At 36.2% G+C, this 17,967-nt stretch overlaps 1 protein-coding gene across 1 annotated transcript in view; it reads right to left on the reverse strand.

The window, feature by feature from the left end:
• USH2A (usherin) overlaps positions 1 to 17,967 on the reverse strand; it is a 602,856-nt gene that overhangs the window by 173,244 nt on the left and 411,645 nt on the right. Inside the window, exons 37-38 of the mRNA XM_081823209.1 lie at positions 8,878 to 9,076; positions 5,269 to 5,437 (exon numbers count right to left, since the gene is read on the reverse strand). Of these exons, the coding sequence (XP_081679335.1) occupies positions 5,269 to 5,437; positions 8,878 to 9,076 (368 nt within the window). The remainder of the gene's footprint in view (positions 1 to 5,268; positions 5,438 to 8,877; positions 9,077 to 17,967) is intronic.

Consider the following 17,967-nt stretch of genomic DNA (forward strand, 5'->3'; position numbering starts at 1 on the left):
TTTCTTTTATTAATGTATTGTATCACCTTGATTGATTTGCGGATGTTGAACCAAACTTGCAGCTAACTGGGACACTTTTGCTAGCTTTTTTTTTAATAGGAATTTTCAGTGTAATTTTAATGGTGATAAATTTTCTTTCTTTCTGCTCTACCAATATACCAGAAAAGCATATTAAGTTACATGTATGAAGTCATCACATTATTATATAACATAGTATCTCTAATGGCTCAATCTAATTTTTAATCGTGCAAATTTCAGTCTCCACTAAGGGAGTGACTTCATCTTGTTCCTAAGTCTTACTTTTCCTATTTATAGAATAGAAATAGAATTCTAAGGTATATGAGTTTAAATTTTTTTTATTTAAAAAAATATTCATTTAAAATTGACCTTTTTTGGGGATGCATAATTCTATGAATTTTAACGTAAAAATACAATTTGGATACAAATGAGTTTCATCACCCCCCAAAATTCCATACTATTCTTTCATAGTAACGCTCTCCTCCCACCCATCACCCTTGGCAACCACCGATTTGTTCCCCATCCCCACAGCTTGTCCTTTCCCATATGTCATATAAATGGAATCTCCCAGGATGTAACTTTTTGAGACTGGCTTCTTTCTTTCTTTTTTTTTTTTTAAAGATTTTATTTATTTATTTGACAGAGAGAGAGAGCACAAACAGGAGGAGCAGCAGAGGAAGTGGGAGAAGCAGGCTCTCCGCTGAGCAGGGAGCCTGATGTGGGACTCCATCCCAGGCCGCTTGGATCATGACCTGAGCTGAAGGCAGACACTTAAATGAGGGAGACACCCAGGAGCACTTTTCTTTTTTCTTTTCCTTTTTTTTTTTTTTTTAAGATTTTACTTATTCATTTGTCAGAGAGAGAGATCGAGAGAGAGTGAAAGGATCCTATAGCATGGTATGTATAAGCAGAAGAAAATCCTAAATTTTTCATCATGATTCTACTAGAAGCCAATGAAGGAGGGATGAGCTTACTGTGAACATTAAAGTTATTGTACTTGTTACATTCCTCTGGGTAAAAGGATTTTCAAGCTTGGTCTCAAATGTGGTTGCCATATTTTTTAAATCTCCACAGCCAGAGAGCAGTGTATCTTCTTCCCAAACTTTCTTTAATATAACATACCACATGGTAGAGGGACAGCACCAGTTAATTAAATATCATTTAGGACAACAGTGGTTTAGAAGAAACATAGTGTCCACATCTATGTATATATATATTGTGGAAAACCAACATTTTTTTTTAAAAGCCAGTTTTGAGGATAACAAATATTAATTGGTTTAGGTATTTTCTTATTCAGTCACTAACAGAAGAAAAGGCTTTATAAAAAGAGATTTGGATTATATCAATGAGAAACAAAACTGAGTTTTTTCCCTCAAAAAAGGTCTATTAGACGTAAGATACAAGGATCAGTCACCTTCTCATTAACCTCTCAAAATGAATCTATTTCACGACAGGCTTGAAAATGTTTTCTCTCTAAAAGCTACCATGCAGTCTTCACAGTTAATTGTTATTCTTATCAAAGAATGACCCACATTAACATTTAGCTTGAGGTCATTAGCATATTTATAAAGAAAGGGGAGTGGAATAAGCATTCTTTCCTCTGCCACTCTTTGTTGTAGGGTGCTATAAAGGAAAGTTGTGAGAAAAATATGAAGTAAATATTATTAACCAATACTTCAGATTTATCTATAAATATCAAAATGCCTATACCCATCTTAGCCTTGAACTGACAGAGTACTGATTGAATTTTAATTGCATTTAGATACAAGATGGGTTTGGGGTCACTATGCTTTCTTCCTTGATGTAAACAGTGTTAAAGTAGTTAACAAAGACCATTGGCTGAAGATAGAGGTCACAATATAATCTCTTCATTTAGGTACATTGAGATTAATCGCAGCAAATACTCTCTTTGATTATCCCATGAGATTGCATTTTTTTTCCTTGACACCATGGTAGGCATTCTAATACTGTGAAAAATGAACTACTTAAAAAGAATCCAAATATGGACCATGCTCAACAGTTTGGAAGTTATTAAAATGTTTGAGGTTTGAGTGAGCATGTGTCATATGCAGATCATGAAGGTTTGAAAATTCTTGTTTCAAAAATTACTTATTAAAAAGTTTTGTATAATGTCAATAAATGACTTTTGGACTTCCATGGCTTATTTTATTTTTAGGAAAAAAGAGTTAAATTTTATTTGGATTTTTTTCTTCTTCTTTATTTTTTTTTTTAAGAAAGAGAGAGGGAGACAGCACAAGGGCAGGGAGGGGCTAAGGAAGAGGGAGGGAGTCTTAAGCAGACTCTGGTGCTGAGCATGGAGCCCAACACAGGGCCTGATCCCACAACCCTGAGATTGTGACCTGAGCCAAAACCAAGAGTCAGATACTCAACTCACTGAGCCACCCAGGCACCTTGGAATTTTCTTTTTTTTTAGGTAGATTGTTTTCTTAGTTTGAAATCTGACACTTTGTGTTAGGATTGAGAAAGGTGAAAGACAAATCTAAGAGTTAATAGTCATGATGGACACAACCAATTATTTTTCATCAATGTTAAGGGACAGAGAATATTTTCTCAGAGTTTAAACAGTTCACTGCAAATCATAACATCAGAAATTTTAATGTGACTTTGGAATAAAGCCACTATTATTTAGTTCTGTGTTAGAATTAGAGAAAAGCCTGGTATGGTCCATTGGTCTGGACAACAAGAAAGAAGAGAACAACAGAACATGCCCATCTCATCTATTTAATTATATTTTTCAGGGCAACTTTTTGCAGGGGAAAGAAGATAGGAAATGTAGTAGAAAACTCCCAAAGTATAAACTATTTTGAGAGAGTAAAGCATTTGGCAGAATTTGATTAGTTCCTAACATGATGATTTCCAGATAAAGAAGTTAACTCTTTTCTACAAAATCCTTATTTCCTTGTGTTTTCTTACTTGGGAAATCTAGCTGATTAAGAGTTACTAAATTATAAAAGTATCTGTATGTCAATGGCTTTTCCAGGATATTTACCAGTAACTGCCAGTGGTGGTAATGAAGATGTTTAGAAGTCTGAAATAGTCACTGAAAAACTATGTTAACACATATTAACATATTTTGGTTATATAAGAGTAAATATTTGCCTTTCTCTTTTTTTTCCCCTATTGTTTTGTTTCTTAGATTACACATATGAGTGAAATCATATGGTATTTCTCCATTCACATACCTTGGATAAATGTATTTATGCCAAACACAAGGTACACTGAACAATAACCTGAATTAACTGGATGTCTGGCATAAATTTATGGTATTTGTCTCTCTCTGACTGACTTATTTTGCTTAGCATAATACCCTTTAGCTCTATCCATGGTGTTGCAAGATTTCATTCTTTTTTTTTTTTTTTAAAGATTTTATTTATTTATTGAAGAGAGAGAGAATGAGAGAGAGCATGAGAGGGGAAAGGGTCAGAGGGAGAAGCAGACTCCCCACCAAGCAGGGAGCCCGACATGGGACTCGATCCTGGGACTTCAGGATCATGACCTGAGCCGACGGCAGTCGCTTAACCAACTGAGCCACCCAGGCGCCCTTAAGATTTCATTCTTTTTGATGGCTAAGTAGTTTTCTATACATCCTTATCTATTCATCAGTCAATGGACATTTGGGCTCTTCCCATAATATGGCTATTGTTGATAATGCTGCTATAAACATCAGGGTACACAGATTCTTAATTATAAAGAACAGACTGAGGGTTGCTGGAGGGGAGGTGGGTGGGGGGAATGGGTTAAATGGGTGATGGGTATTAGGAGGGCGCTTGTGATGAGCACCAGGTATTATATGTAAGTGATGAATCACTATATTCTACACCTGAAACTAATATTACACTGCATGTTAACTAACTGGAATTTAAATAAAAACTTGGAAAAAATAATAAATAACAGATTAAAAAAAAGAGTAAGTAGTGTTGAGCATGGATTTTGGAAAGAAACGCTGAGATGTGCCCTTCAGCTCTTCCACTCCCACCTATCTGAATCTGGCTTTGTTACTGATCCTTTCTGAATCTGTTTCCTTATTTATAAACTTTAGATAAAATATCAGTCTCCTACAGTTGTGAAAAGTACCCAAGGTATCATATGTGAAACCTTTAAATACAGAGTGTGCCAGAGACTTTGTGTTTTATAAATACCAACTGTTATTATCTTTATTCTCAATTATATTGTTTTGTGTAGTTGAAATTTGGACAGTGCTTATTCAGTCAGCTAATACAAGAAAAAAAAAAAGGTTAAGGAGGGAAAAATCCCTGTTTGCTATTCTTTACGGCAACCCTCTTTCTGCCCTACCTAGGCTGACATGGACTAGTCTCTGATAAATGGAATTTATGTTTATAATCCATCCAGGGACAATGCCTGCATAGTTCAGAATAGAAATGGAGGAAATGAAGAATGGCTTCATGGAGTGGAACACTTAGAAATTCACAGAATTTATGGTGAAAATATTTAGCCATGTGAATGAAATAAAGTCACAAAATAAAGGGAGTTCCCAGGTCTTGAAATATTTCCTTATGTGATAGATACTGTAAGTCCCTTGTATTCCCTCTCTTTTAATATCTACCTAGTCTTGCTTAGATTTCAACAAAGCTAAAAGAAGAAATGATATTTAAAGCAGGCCATTGGTTATGTGTTAGTCATTAAATTTTTGCTGAGGAGGTGCTTAAAATAGTTGACAGGCATATCATGTGTTGGCTTTTTCAGGTTCCCAGATTACTGATGTAAGGGCCAAGGGCAGCTGCCCAAGATGGACCACAATGGCAAGAAGATTATTTTGAGCTAAAGGCAATTGAGACCGTGCAGACTGAAGAGAAACTTTTACTCTTCCCTTAACTACATAGAAGAATCCAAATTGGGGGTCTTCCCCAGATTAAGGGTCATTAGCAGAGATAAATTTCATCTGAGTGACCCATCTGTATGGCAGGGCAAACATCTAATTACCAAATACCTGCTTTTCTTCTTATCACTCTATGAAGTACATTCCTTTCCTCTGATGTCCCAGGTCCCTCCCCCCTTCCCCTTAGTTCAGAATAACATATAGACTTCATTTGTCTGACTGCCTTTGGAATTTCCATATTTGTGTGGATTCCTTGTAGGCACAGTATTAAATTTGATTTTCTCCTGTTAATCTGTCACCTGTCAATTTGATTTTAGTCCAGCTAGAAGGACCTTAAAGAGGACAGGAATTCTTGCTCCCCAACACTGAGCACACCTGGAAATGATCCTCACCTGGTAGAATTCTAGTGTAATACCCAGAGCAGCAGTGATGATTTGGTTGAGCCTCTTGTATCCGGCCACCACAACAAACCACAGTTGAATTCAAAACGAATGGGATATACTTCTCTTCACAGCAGTGGTGCCCAGGCTGGGGGTCATAGAGAACTCCATTACAACAAACCTGAAGGTGGGAATTGGGTTAAAGAAATATCAGTTTAATTAAAAGTAATATACCGTCATATCTCATGTGATACAATTATATTCTAATAGGCCTTAACCTGAGACCAAATGTAGTCTATTACGGATAAAAATTCAAAAGTTTGAAAAATGCATTTTCCCAGCATCATTTAAATTCTATATACGCTATTTGATACAATGTAGCTTTTTTAGACTTCAATCATGCTTTGTGCTCTGTTATCACACTCTATAAATATGAATTCTCCTTTGAATGTCAGTGCTCCCAATATAAAGAAGACTTAGAATTGTAAATGAACAATTGCCTTCATATATACGTTTTTATTTTAATGATTGTTTAATTTGAAAATACGTTTATGGAAAACTATCTCTCATTGAACTTTTTTTTTTAATAAATAGCCTTTTCCTTATAATTTATATGATCACTTATTTACGAACCCAATCTTCAGACAAGGCAATCTCAACAAAGTCTAACATTTACATATATATGTGTGTGTGTGTGTGTGTGTGTGATACATATATATGTATATGTCATAGGCCACCATATTAAAAAAAAGAAATTTATATGGAAATTAATTTTGAAAAGCCCTTTTAACAATGTATTTTTTCCAGGAGCTATAGAAGAAATTATGTGCTTGAACAATCAAATAATTATTTGCATGCACTTGAGGTCTGAGAGACTGACACTCTGTATATATAACAAATCAAATGCTAAATAGTTGCTGAAAAGTAGCCTCAGAACCTATACTTGGCATAAGTCACTTTAATTAGATAGAAGCTTCCTGTGGCAGGCAAAATCAACCACTATTTAGAGGTTTCTCTTTTTCCATTTTGCACATTGCTATTTCTAGCTTGCACCAACTTGTGAATCAAGCTCAATATAAGGTGGTAGAACATGGACTAAGTCCTCAAAACACCATTGGCATAGACTTCATTAATTTTTTAAAAATTACCAATGAACAAAGAAATAGGGCTCTTAAATAAGTATACTCCTGTGGTTTCTCAGGTAGCCATGTTAAACCAACTGTAATGAATTTCCTTTTCTGTATTTAGTTATTAGCAGTGAGGATTCAAAATTAGTCTAATGCCAAAGATAAACTGGGTGATCCTTCTCTTTAATGCCATACTCTGTGCGAAAAGTAAATTTTGAAATTATGCCCCATGTTTAAGACTTAAGCAAAAAATTGTTATGTGTTTATTTGGGATTTAAGGATGCTGGTCATTTTTGTTTTCAGGGTAAAACAATGCATACCTTCTTCTTGTTTTATGACAGTGACCTAATCTTGCTCTTTGTTGTGTGGTCTTAAAGCATTTGTTAAAGCCCAATTCTCATAAAGTGCATTTCTAGACACTGAAGCACATCTAGCCTTTTTCTTCAGCAAGCTTCTCTAGTCCTTATCATTTTCTTGTGGAATTTTCACTGGAATGTTTATTTAGTGTTGACCCATTAGAACTGGTTCACTCCATCCTTCCATTGCCATTCTCAGACTCCTTTAGCCACATGAAACTTGTAAATTTTTTCTAGTGCCCTTGGGTTTAGATCATTTGTGGGTCCCCAAAGTGACATGTTCAAGCAATTATTCCTCTTGGGAGTTCTCCACATAAACAGAATATTTCTTAATCTTCTAATTCAGTTTTCGAGAACTGAAAACTGAACTCAGAAAACATACATGGAAATTCCAATAACTTGAGTTGATAAATGTGTACCTAATATATAAATAGCCTTTTCCTTGTTCTATAGTTTCCTAAAGCAAGTCTGTAATCTAGTGATTCTCAAAATATGGTTCCTGGAACAGATGCAAAGGCATCACCTGGGAACATGTTAGAAATGCAAATTTTCACACTCCACCCATGATTTACCAAATCAGAGTTTCTGGGGGTGGGACCTGCAATCCGTGTTTTAACAAGCCTTCCAGGTCTAATGTTCACTGGGGTTTGAATACATGGTAAATTTTGCATATGTGTTTCAGATCCTCCTGATATTTGTGGTGATTTAGCCAAAAAATTCTCAGTCTCTTTTCTAACTCTTTCTAACTTCTCACCCAAGAAATATATATTCATAGTTAACTCTAAACAGAAATTTACAAACAACTGCTTTCTTTAGAGATTTTTAATTGACTTCCTTTACTCTCTTTAACTGTCAATACCTGTGTATGTCCTTAATCCTTAAAATAAAAATAAGCCTTTGCTTAATACATAAAAGATTTCTTTCTTTCTCCTAGAGAACATTTTTATTTATTTATTTATTTGACAGAGAGAGACACAGCGAGAGAGGGAACACAAGCAGGGGGAGTGGGAAAGGGAGAAGCGGGCTTCCTGCGGAGCAGGGAGCCCCATGTGGGGCTCGATCCCAGGACCCTGTGATCATGACCTGAGCCGAAGGCAGATGCTTGACTGAGCCACCCAGGCACCCCGCCTAAGGAACATTTTTAATGGGCAAATTTATTCCAGCATTTTTTCCTTCAAAAATCTTTAATTTAATTTTATTTTATGGAGGTACGTTCATCAGATAGTGTACATTTATTTTTTAATTCTTTAAATTTTTTTAGTTTTTTATTGTTATGTTAATCACCATACATTACATCATTAGTTTTTTGATGTAGTGTTCCATGATTCATTGTGTACATTTAATGGCCTAAAATAATGTAAAAGTTAGGCATAATGGCAATTCTGGAGCCTAAGTGTCAAAAATGTATAGTTAGTAACTGCTAGTTTTATAACATTTCCTAGATGATAGCCACTGCTTGGTCAGTGTCGGCTATAATAATTTGTATTTTGATCCCTATTGCTTCAACAACTCACTTTCTTAATTACTGTGTCTTTTTGCAGTGAATCTTTTGAATTTAGTAACAGCTTTAGTCATTAAATGTGTGATGTTCTTGTTGACAAATAGGAACATTATTTCATTAGATGAAATCCTACCTTCAAAGTAAGGATTTTCTGCATCATTTGTCAATAAAAGCCATTTACAAACTCCTCTGTCTGGCTGTGCTATTGATCTGATTCCTAAACTGCAACTAATATGAACATTAATCTGCAAATGGCCATAATTTTAAAATATTTCTGACAAACCATGGAAGGTACTGCTCACAGTTACTCATCAGTGTCATGTAAACAAACAGGCACTTGTAGCTGAATGGATATGTTGTAAGGAAAATTCAAGTCATTCAATCAAATACAAATTTGGGAGTTCCTTACCATTTCAATAAACTAATATTTCCTATGAAGATGATGAAAAATGAGAAGGCTAAGATGCTCATGAGGATGAGAGGATTTTTATAAGCATCCTTTCTTTTCCACGGGGTCTTCCCTGATAGACTAGTGGAAAAATTGATCATGACAAACCATGGTTTAAGAAGCAAGTGATTTCACCTGGAGTGTTTAGCGAGAAAAATATATTTCACTGACTCATATGAGAAGATATACCTGAGCTTCTGGAGAATAGCACCTCTCTCCACAGATAGTTTTAGGTTTTTGACACTTCACTGCCTTGCAGAGCTCACCACTGTGGTCCTTCCTTAACTTCTGAGTTTTAGGGCATGAATGCCATGTTTTACGTAAGACATCATATCCGAGGATAATGCCATTTGACTTCCCTGGAGACAGCCAATCAACTTGAAGGGATCTGCAATGGATAGAATAATCAATACCTCTGAAAAGACAATATTTAACATCAGTGCTCTCAGCCTCACATACTTTCAGTTAATCTCCCAGATTCGTCAAAAGGTCCATTTTGTCAATAACTTCTTAATTAAGAAGCTGAAGCAAAAGAATATATATATTAATATATGTATGCTCATAGATGCCACTACCATAAAATATGTTTAGAGAATCGATGAAAACCATGTAGCTTTTGGGAGGATAACACATGACAGGAGTCCAGTGATCTCCCACTTTAAATTATAGAGACAAGAAGAAAGTACCATTGTTCTGTCTAATCAGGAAAACCAACAGAAGAATTTGGTTGGATTAGGAAAAGTAAGACACAAGTAATATGATAAGGTGGTAAATAAGGTGGAAATTAGAACATGTGGCAGACCTCATCTCTACTTAAAATCACCTTCTCTTTTGCCTTCCTTTCCTAGCTCACACATAGCTGCTCATAGATATGCGCTAGAAAACCACAGTGGGGGCCTCTGAAGGTTCCTAGCCAATTTCAGCTTTCTTGGCACAGCCATCACCTGCCCCTTTTCTTTTTTTGTTAAACATGATGTCTGCAACTATAGCAATCATCTTGCAGCCACTTGAGAAAGATCATAATCACCAAGAGAGGCCACCATGTTATTTGGTGCAGCTGAACCAATGCAAGCAACAATTTACAATCTCTGGAACTTAAGCCTCTGTTGTTGGGTGTCTTGTTACTTTTAGCCAAAATAAATGCCCAAATTGACAAAATCTTGTTATCAGCGGAAAAACTTACCAATTGGTAAAAAAAAAATGATAAATTTATTATTTATAAATTATATCAAGTGATAAACCTGATATAAAATCCCTACAAATACACTTTACTTTGACATATCTTGATTTTTGACTGACACAAACAGATTTGTTTCTCTAATAATTCTTTTTTTTAAAAGATTATTTATTTGAGACAGAGAGAAAGAGCACATGAGCAGGGGTGGGAGGGGCAGAGTGAAAGGGAGAAGCAGACTCCCCGCTGAGCAGGGAGCCCTAAATGGGGCTGGATCCCAGGACCCTGAGATCATGACCTGAGCTGAAGGCAGATCCTTAACCTACTGAGCCACCCAGGTGCCCCTCCAATAATTCTTTAAATATCATAGTTGGTTTGTTTTGTGGTAAGAAATATAGGATTGGGAATTCCCATAACAAGTATCTTCACATCATCATATTCTCAGGGATGCTTGATTCTTAAAAGTTGAGCAACAATTTCATTTTAAATATGAGTATACTTTTCTGGGGGGAGGTTGGTATACAATAAGGGCATAATATCTGACCAAAACTTTATTGCACTTTCAATGATCTATTAGTATTTCATTTGTTGAAATAAATGAAATCATAACATCAAGCTGTCCACTAGGAATCAACCCTGAGTAAAATGATTTATTTTCGGGTTAATGCTATAGAACTTTAACTCTGCACTTAGGACTACTTGCCAGAAATGATACAGCCTAGATTACACACCTGTACTATCTTTAGCATTTTAAAAATAAACTCTATGAGCAGAATAGTTAAAAATTTTAATAAAGCCCCAGAGATTTGGATATGACATATTCTTGTAATTTAGCATGGCATAGAAAGCCTACTAAACGTAAAACACTAAGTAAATGTAAAATAATAATTATTTTTATTCTCATTATTTTCAAAAAAGGGGTGGAACTTTGACATTCAAGATTAATTCTATTTTTATAATTCTACAATTTCCAACTATAACAATTAACCAATTAGAAATAGTTATAGGGCATTTTTACATAGAATACATTCCAGTAGATACTTTGGAGGAGAGCAAGCACACAGAAACTTAGTCCCTGTACTTTAAAGTATTTTTACAATAAAAATCTTACAATAACTTATGTGACCACTTTTCTGTCACTGTGTTAAATGGTATTTTTGTTATATCTTTCATTTTAAGAAGAAATACATCTTTACAGGCAAAACTACTGGACCCTATCAGAATTCCAAGTGACATCATATATTAGGAATTCAATGAAGCCCAAACATTTACATTAAAAAGCAGCAGTCAAGATAAACCTTGACATTTTAATAGACTGCTAAAAAAAAAAAAAAGAAAATTATTTCATTTTCTTGGGGGTACAAACATAACACATTCACTAATAAGACTCTGTAGAGAGGAAATTAATGTCACCTACAAGAGAACAGTTTCATAGGTGACTTGTATAGTCAGCATTATTATTCTAAGGTCTTCATCCGACTCTCAAAATTAATTCCACATTTTCCAGATACCTCTTTTGTATTCACTGCATATTCAACTATAGGAAAGACTACATTTAAGTGACATTCAAGGGTCTGACTTTTCTACAAAAGCCGGTGAATTAGTAAAGTCTAGAAAACACCATGTAGAATACCACACCATTGTAACTTCTTCTAGCAGAGAATAGGTGTGAAGTGAGACTGCTTATATTTTTAATGATAACATGAACAGTTTTGCTTTTGAGGATCTGAGACAGGTACATGAAGGTAAATGATCAAAGAAGAGTAATGAGTTTAACACCTATACATCTCTCATTAGAACCAAAGAGTATAGGGCGCCTGGGTGGCTCAGTTGGTTAAGCAACTGCCTTTGGCTCAGGTCATGATCCTGGAGTTCCGGGATCGAGTCCCACATCGGGCTCCCTGCTTGGCAGGGAGTCTGCTTCTCCCTCTGACCCTCCTCCCTCTCATGCTCTCTGTCTCTCATTCTCTCTCTCTCAAATAAATAAATAAAATCTTAAAAAAAAAAAAAGAACCAAAGAGAATACACTGAGAAATCTTTTGGTTGCTGATTTGAATGAAAGACATCTCTGAGAAATATGCACCATTATTAACTGGATTGATGGTTTCATTCCTTTAATGTTTATAAATAAAATAGAAGAAACATTCTTACACCATAGGAATGAACGTTAAATATTGGGGAAACAAGCTGAAGCTTTTTGGTATAGATTAGTCAAGGTTGTATGCTCATGCAGAAAAATAAACCAACTGTAAGTCCTTGAATGAATTTTTTGGGTTGATTTGTTCATAAAGTCATGATTGGAGTTTATTTAACTCCCAGAACGCTAGGGACTAAAATTTAAGCTACCTTAATAAAGTTTCTGATGAAAACCACTATATCTACACATATTTTGATACATGGATTCATTGATTGTTTGGGCATTTTAGTTGGAATTATTTTTTTTTTAATTATGTCACGTTGTTCGTAGATTTACTATTCTACTTCTGTTACAACTATATACTACTGTGGCCACCACCACAATAATCATCACTTTCAATTCTTACTTTGAGAAGTACAAAATAACATTGAGGATAGAAAGGAGTAGGGGAAAAATCATTTCTTTATCACCTACCCTTATACAGGTGAATATTAACATGTTACAGGTCAGACAGAATTTTTATGAAGAATTATGGTTCCCACTGGCACTCTTTAACATTTTATTCTAATATTTTATTACATTTTGTCAAAATGTTCATGTTTGAGCCAAAGGAAAAAAATCTTCATATACCTTAAGATATCAATCTAGATTGTGGATCTAGATACCCTGATCATGTTTACAAAGACCTTTTTTTTCCCTCTATTCAACTTGGTTATTTCTGTCAATTATTTATGTAACACTTAAGTTCTTCTAGATTATGGCTATTACAAACGATCAGGTAACTTTTAATATAGGATTAAATAAATGTTGTATGATGACAATATTAACTCTCATCTCTCAAATCGAGTTTTTGAATATTTAATTATCTATTAGAACGTTTAGCATAACTTGTAATAGGTGAAAAATCAAAAGATGAAATGTGTGCCCTTGGGTAATAGTTGATATAAAACATGCATACATGAAGCATGTAAATGTAATACAGCAATGGAAAGTCAAGTGTTTAAATGTGTTTGGGCTACAGATATTATAAAAACACATAAGCAAAGATCACTGTCTTCTAGACTAAACAGTGAGGGTCTCATAGGACAAATGGCTGTGGACTTGAATTTGGAAATGCGGATGGGAAAAAAATGGCAGGAAAATCAACATAAGCAAAAGTAAGGGGTGGGAATCATCCTACGTGTGTATCAAAGAGTAATGTAACCAATTTGATGAATGAATAAGCTACTTAGCAATAAAGGAGGGAAATCTGAACAAAAGAAAAAAGTTTATGGAGTCCCTCAGATACCATGCTGAGTTCGATAGTGAAATAGTATGATTGTGCAATGTTGTCACTACCAGAATATAAAGCCCCATTAGAATTAATAACCTGACAGGTTAGAGTAGAAGAGACCTGGGGTAGACAGAAATGTCAGTGAGATACACTAGTAACTCAAGTACAAAAGAATGTTGAATGGGGTTTCCCTCTTGTATAGGAATTTGAACTACAGCTCCAAACAGGATGACAGATACTGAGTTCCTCCATTTAAAAGTGGTATTTCATTTCTAAAGGGAACATCAAGATTCTATTGATTTCTGAGGATAAAACTGCTCTTTAACATTGACCCATCACCTAAAACAACCAAAAATAAAAAGAATACTAGGAGAGTTTTAGAAACTCTCACTAAATATTTAGTGAATATTTATTAAATGCCTCCGATATGCAAGGCACTGCTCTATATTCATCAGCAAACAAGACAGAGCCCCTTTTTGCATAAAACTTAGATTTTTCTTGGAGAAGAGGGACAGTAAAGAAACACATAAGTATATCATATGTCAGGTTGGTGGTCTGAGAAAGCCCAGTTCTTCCATGCAGAAATTTGAAAGAAGGGATGTGGGAAGCCCAGAGGAGCTTCTGAGCAGAGGAAACAGAGGCAACAATGTGCTTGGCTTGTTGAAGAGCCAGTGAATCTAACAGGACTGGACTGGACTGCACAACAGATAGAATGTTGGAAAATAAGATCAGATGGGTGTCAGGAGGCTGGGATGGGGGTTTGCAGATGATGTAGGATTTTGTCCAACACAGAAATAACTGGATCTGTTTTTGAGTGTGTTGGAAAGCCACTGGAGGTTTCTGAGGCAAGGAGTAAAAAAGGAGTTATTTACTTAGTGAAGAGTGACATCAAATCCCCCCTTAACTTCCGCTAAAAACATACGCGAGGCTAAAGAAGGCATTCAAAACATGTCACTTAGAGAAACTGGAAGCAGAGAAATTGGAAGCACTTGTTTCTCATGGTTGGAACTTACTGAGATGCAGAAATGTCTAAATCTATTCTGTTGCTGTCCCCGGAGGATAGTAGGGAGTTGGAAACAGCTTGACATGGAGCTTGACAGTCTATATAAGCAAAGAAAAAGTGCTTTCCTTCAGAGAGAGATTAAAGAATCCTGATGGCTAGGTATTATCCATAGCAGCTGCAATGGAATGGTAAAATGAAGAATACCACATGGCACAGATCAGTGAGCTTCTCCTGAGCCATGAGATGCCCTGCAATCCAGCTAGGCTTGAGCCAGCTTGAAGGTACACTGCTCATGATGACAGCCTTCTAGGAAGAGGAGACTCCAGCAAGATGAGTTCTTGGGATGTCCTACTCTGTTGGCACCACAACAGATCTGCTCTCGAGGGCAACCCTCATGTCAGGGAACTTGGCTATGTGGAGATCCTCCTGGGACCTTGCAGGGGAAACACAATTGTCCAGGAAAGTACCACCTGACACGTGGAGGGCTTTGGTGGCCACTCAGTGATGGCAGTGAAATAATAACATTGAGAGGAGACACACTGGATTAAAGGGGACAGGAAGGAAAGAGCAAGAAGAAGGGAATGGGCAAGGTGTGATCAAGCTGAGCCTGTGACATGGTAGAATCTTTGAACCAGACATGAGCTTAATATTTTGCTGGAGACAGAAAAGACTTCTTAATACTTGATCATGAATCTTAATTACCAAGGTGAGACTCATAACTAAAAATAATTCAAAACCCATAAGATGTTTCTGAGAGGCTTTCAAGAGTTGAGGAGAGGACAACCAAAGGATTATGTTTAAGGCGGCAAGTAGTGGGCAAAGAGCAAAGACTTTACCTCTTCGTATCCCATTGAGTTAAGACAGCTACATAAACTGGTTACATAAACTTAAACGATAAAAACATGAACCAGTGTGGTGGTGGTGGAAATGGAGAGGAGGAACACATGTAAGATGATGCTTCAAAACAAAACATACTAAAATTGGTATTTAGTCGACTCAGGGGATTAAAAAATTCAAAGATCGCTGTCTGTGATAATACACAGGTGGTGGTGCATTTGTGACAATGGCTGTTGGAAAAGATGATGAGTTAGGTGAGAATGAACTGCTGAAGCTTGAGGTGGTGGAAGTGGTGGGCGGAGAGCATTACAGAAAATCAGTGGACAACTGCATACATGAGGCTAGAGTGTGGGGAGAAAACAGGGCCAGAGGTCTTTGAGACGTCAGAATGACCCAAACTGTGATATTTAACCTACCTGATTAGGAGGGAGAGTCTTTCTGTTCAGGACACCCACAGTGAATAAATGGATTTGGAATGGACCCAACAAAAGAAAGGATGAGTATTCAGAGCATGGGGGACAGTGTGGCAGTTAAAAGCCAAAGTGAATTAGGAAGAGCTGGACTTTGCTGAAATCCACACAGTCTACCTCAGGGACTGAGCAGAAGCTGCCAGAGTTACAGAAGTTAAAGGAGTTTGGGAAAGAGAGGTTGCTGAGGAAATGGCGGGTATTGATGGCAGTCTTAAGAAAAAGCTCGATATTCTACAAGGTCTTTTAATCAAACAGTGTGTCTGTTATCAGAACTCACTAGCCATTAAGATAATAATTGCTGAATTATAAGACTTGATTGTATCTGTACAACAGTAGTAAATATACTTCAAATGATCTCTTTCAAGAGGTCTTCCCATATCCTTCAAAGACTAACAGTGGGGCACCTGGCTGGCTCAGTTGGTAGAATATGCCACTCTTGATGTTAGGGTTGTGAGTCTGAGCCCATGTTAGGCATAGAGCCCACTTCAAAAAAAGAAAAGAAAGAAAGACTCTAACAGAAAGTTCCAATCCAAATTAAAATGTGTCTCCAGTTGTCCATATTGGTGAGGGAGGGAGTTTAAAATACGGGTGAAGACGACTTGATTTAACATATTACATCTACAGCCCAACAGTCTCTCTATTAAAAAAAAGAAAAAAAAAATCTTTTTTTACATATAAAATACAAAATTTTACTTCAGTCACTGAAAAAACTCAGAAAGGGAAAATTAAGGGTAGAAGAGATTCTCTGATAATACAAAAAAAAGTCATACTCTAAAAAAAAAATAGAGGCCTCAAAATTTCACCTCAAATTTGATGAGGCAAAAAGAGGAAAATTCTTTTTCCATAAGCTATAACCTCTTTTGCTATTTTCAACCCCAAACTAAGTAATTTGAAAATATAAAGGGATTTATAAATGATGATAGTGGTTTAACCTTCATTTAAAGACACACAGCCTGCGTTGCTATCATAAAGGCTTCTGAAAAGTTGGTATGTAAAAATATCATTTATATCATTCAGTAGCTTCAGGCAAATTTTCAAACAATTATTTGCAAATGCTACAAAGACATTATACCACAGACTCCTCATCAATAATACAGCCTTGAACTGGTCTGGAGCTGAAAACACTGCCATGGTTTCCAATTAAAGAAAATGAAAGACATGATCTGTGTGCTTTCTCTGCTCTCCTTTGACTCTCACCCCTGGAAATCATGCATTTTGGAATACTAGCAGTAACTAATAAAATCGCTTTCTTGTTTATGTTCTTTTATTTTTTTTAGCTTATCTATATATAGAGAACAAGTAAACTTTCCAGGCAGCCCAGCACCCAGTGAAGCTGTCAGCTCTCCTGTTTGTCATATTTTAGTCCAAGCCAAAGCCAGCCAGCTATCTTCACCCAGCATAGACCCTACATTCTCAAGGACCAGAATTAATGAATTAACTATTGATTAAATTCCACTCTAGCAAATCCACCAAGGCAAATAAATGAACTACCCAGGGCACGTGTAGGCCATGGCCAAACATGTCTGGGCTATTGATCACTAGTTAGTATTCTTTTGGGATATAGAAGCAGCTGATGATAATATGACAAGTACGGAAAATGTGATGTAGAAACAGAGTTTGTTTCTGAAGGAGCAGCATACAGAACTAGAAGGGCTCATGTGATCTTTCAGCATTGTGTTCTTAAATTTTTTTTTTTTTAAGATTTTATTTATTTGCGAGAGAGAATGAGAGACAGAGAGCATGAGAGGGAGGAGGGTCAGAGGGAGAAGCAGACTCCCCGCCGAGCAGGGAGCCCGATGTGGGACCCGATCCAGGGACTCCAGGATCATGACCTGAGCCGAAGGCAGTCGCGCAACCAACTGAGCCACCCAGGCGCCCCACAGCATTGTGTTCTATAGCGTCTTTGGTTTATATATAATAGGAAAAACATGCATAAGTGCTTGTGCTATAAATGTCAGAAGGCATAAGTTAAGGCCAAAGACAAAGATGAGTTGGTGCGTTCCATGCATATAACCAAACAGCCTGATATACTATCTGTATATGTTATTAAAATATATGAAAGTTAAATGTTACTTACTATTGTGTCCTACCAAAAATATACAGAGAATCTAACAAATATGTGTCTTATTAGAAACCAAATCATTTTAAGTGCTATTGAAGTTAACTCAGTCTACTGACATTTTTCTGGAAGAATTTCTCATTTGATTTTGCCCATCGCTAATACAAAAAAGACTTTTTTGAACCAAAATAAAAACATAACTAACAAGTATACATTGCCAGAAGTATAATAAAATTACACAAACAATAACATGCACATAGGAGGCTAACGGCTTTGGTGTTAGTGTAATTTTGATTAAGGGCTTGGCAGCCCATGGCTGCTCATTA

The sequence above is a fragment of the Leptonychotes weddellii genome, chromosome 6 (assembly GCF_054177405.1).
Source record: "Leptonychotes weddellii isolate Sample4059 chromosome 6, ASM5417740v2, whole genome shotgun sequence".
In the NCBI taxonomy this organism is placed as follows: Eukaryota; Metazoa; Chordata; class Mammalia; order Carnivora; family Phocidae; genus Leptonychotes; species Leptonychotes weddellii.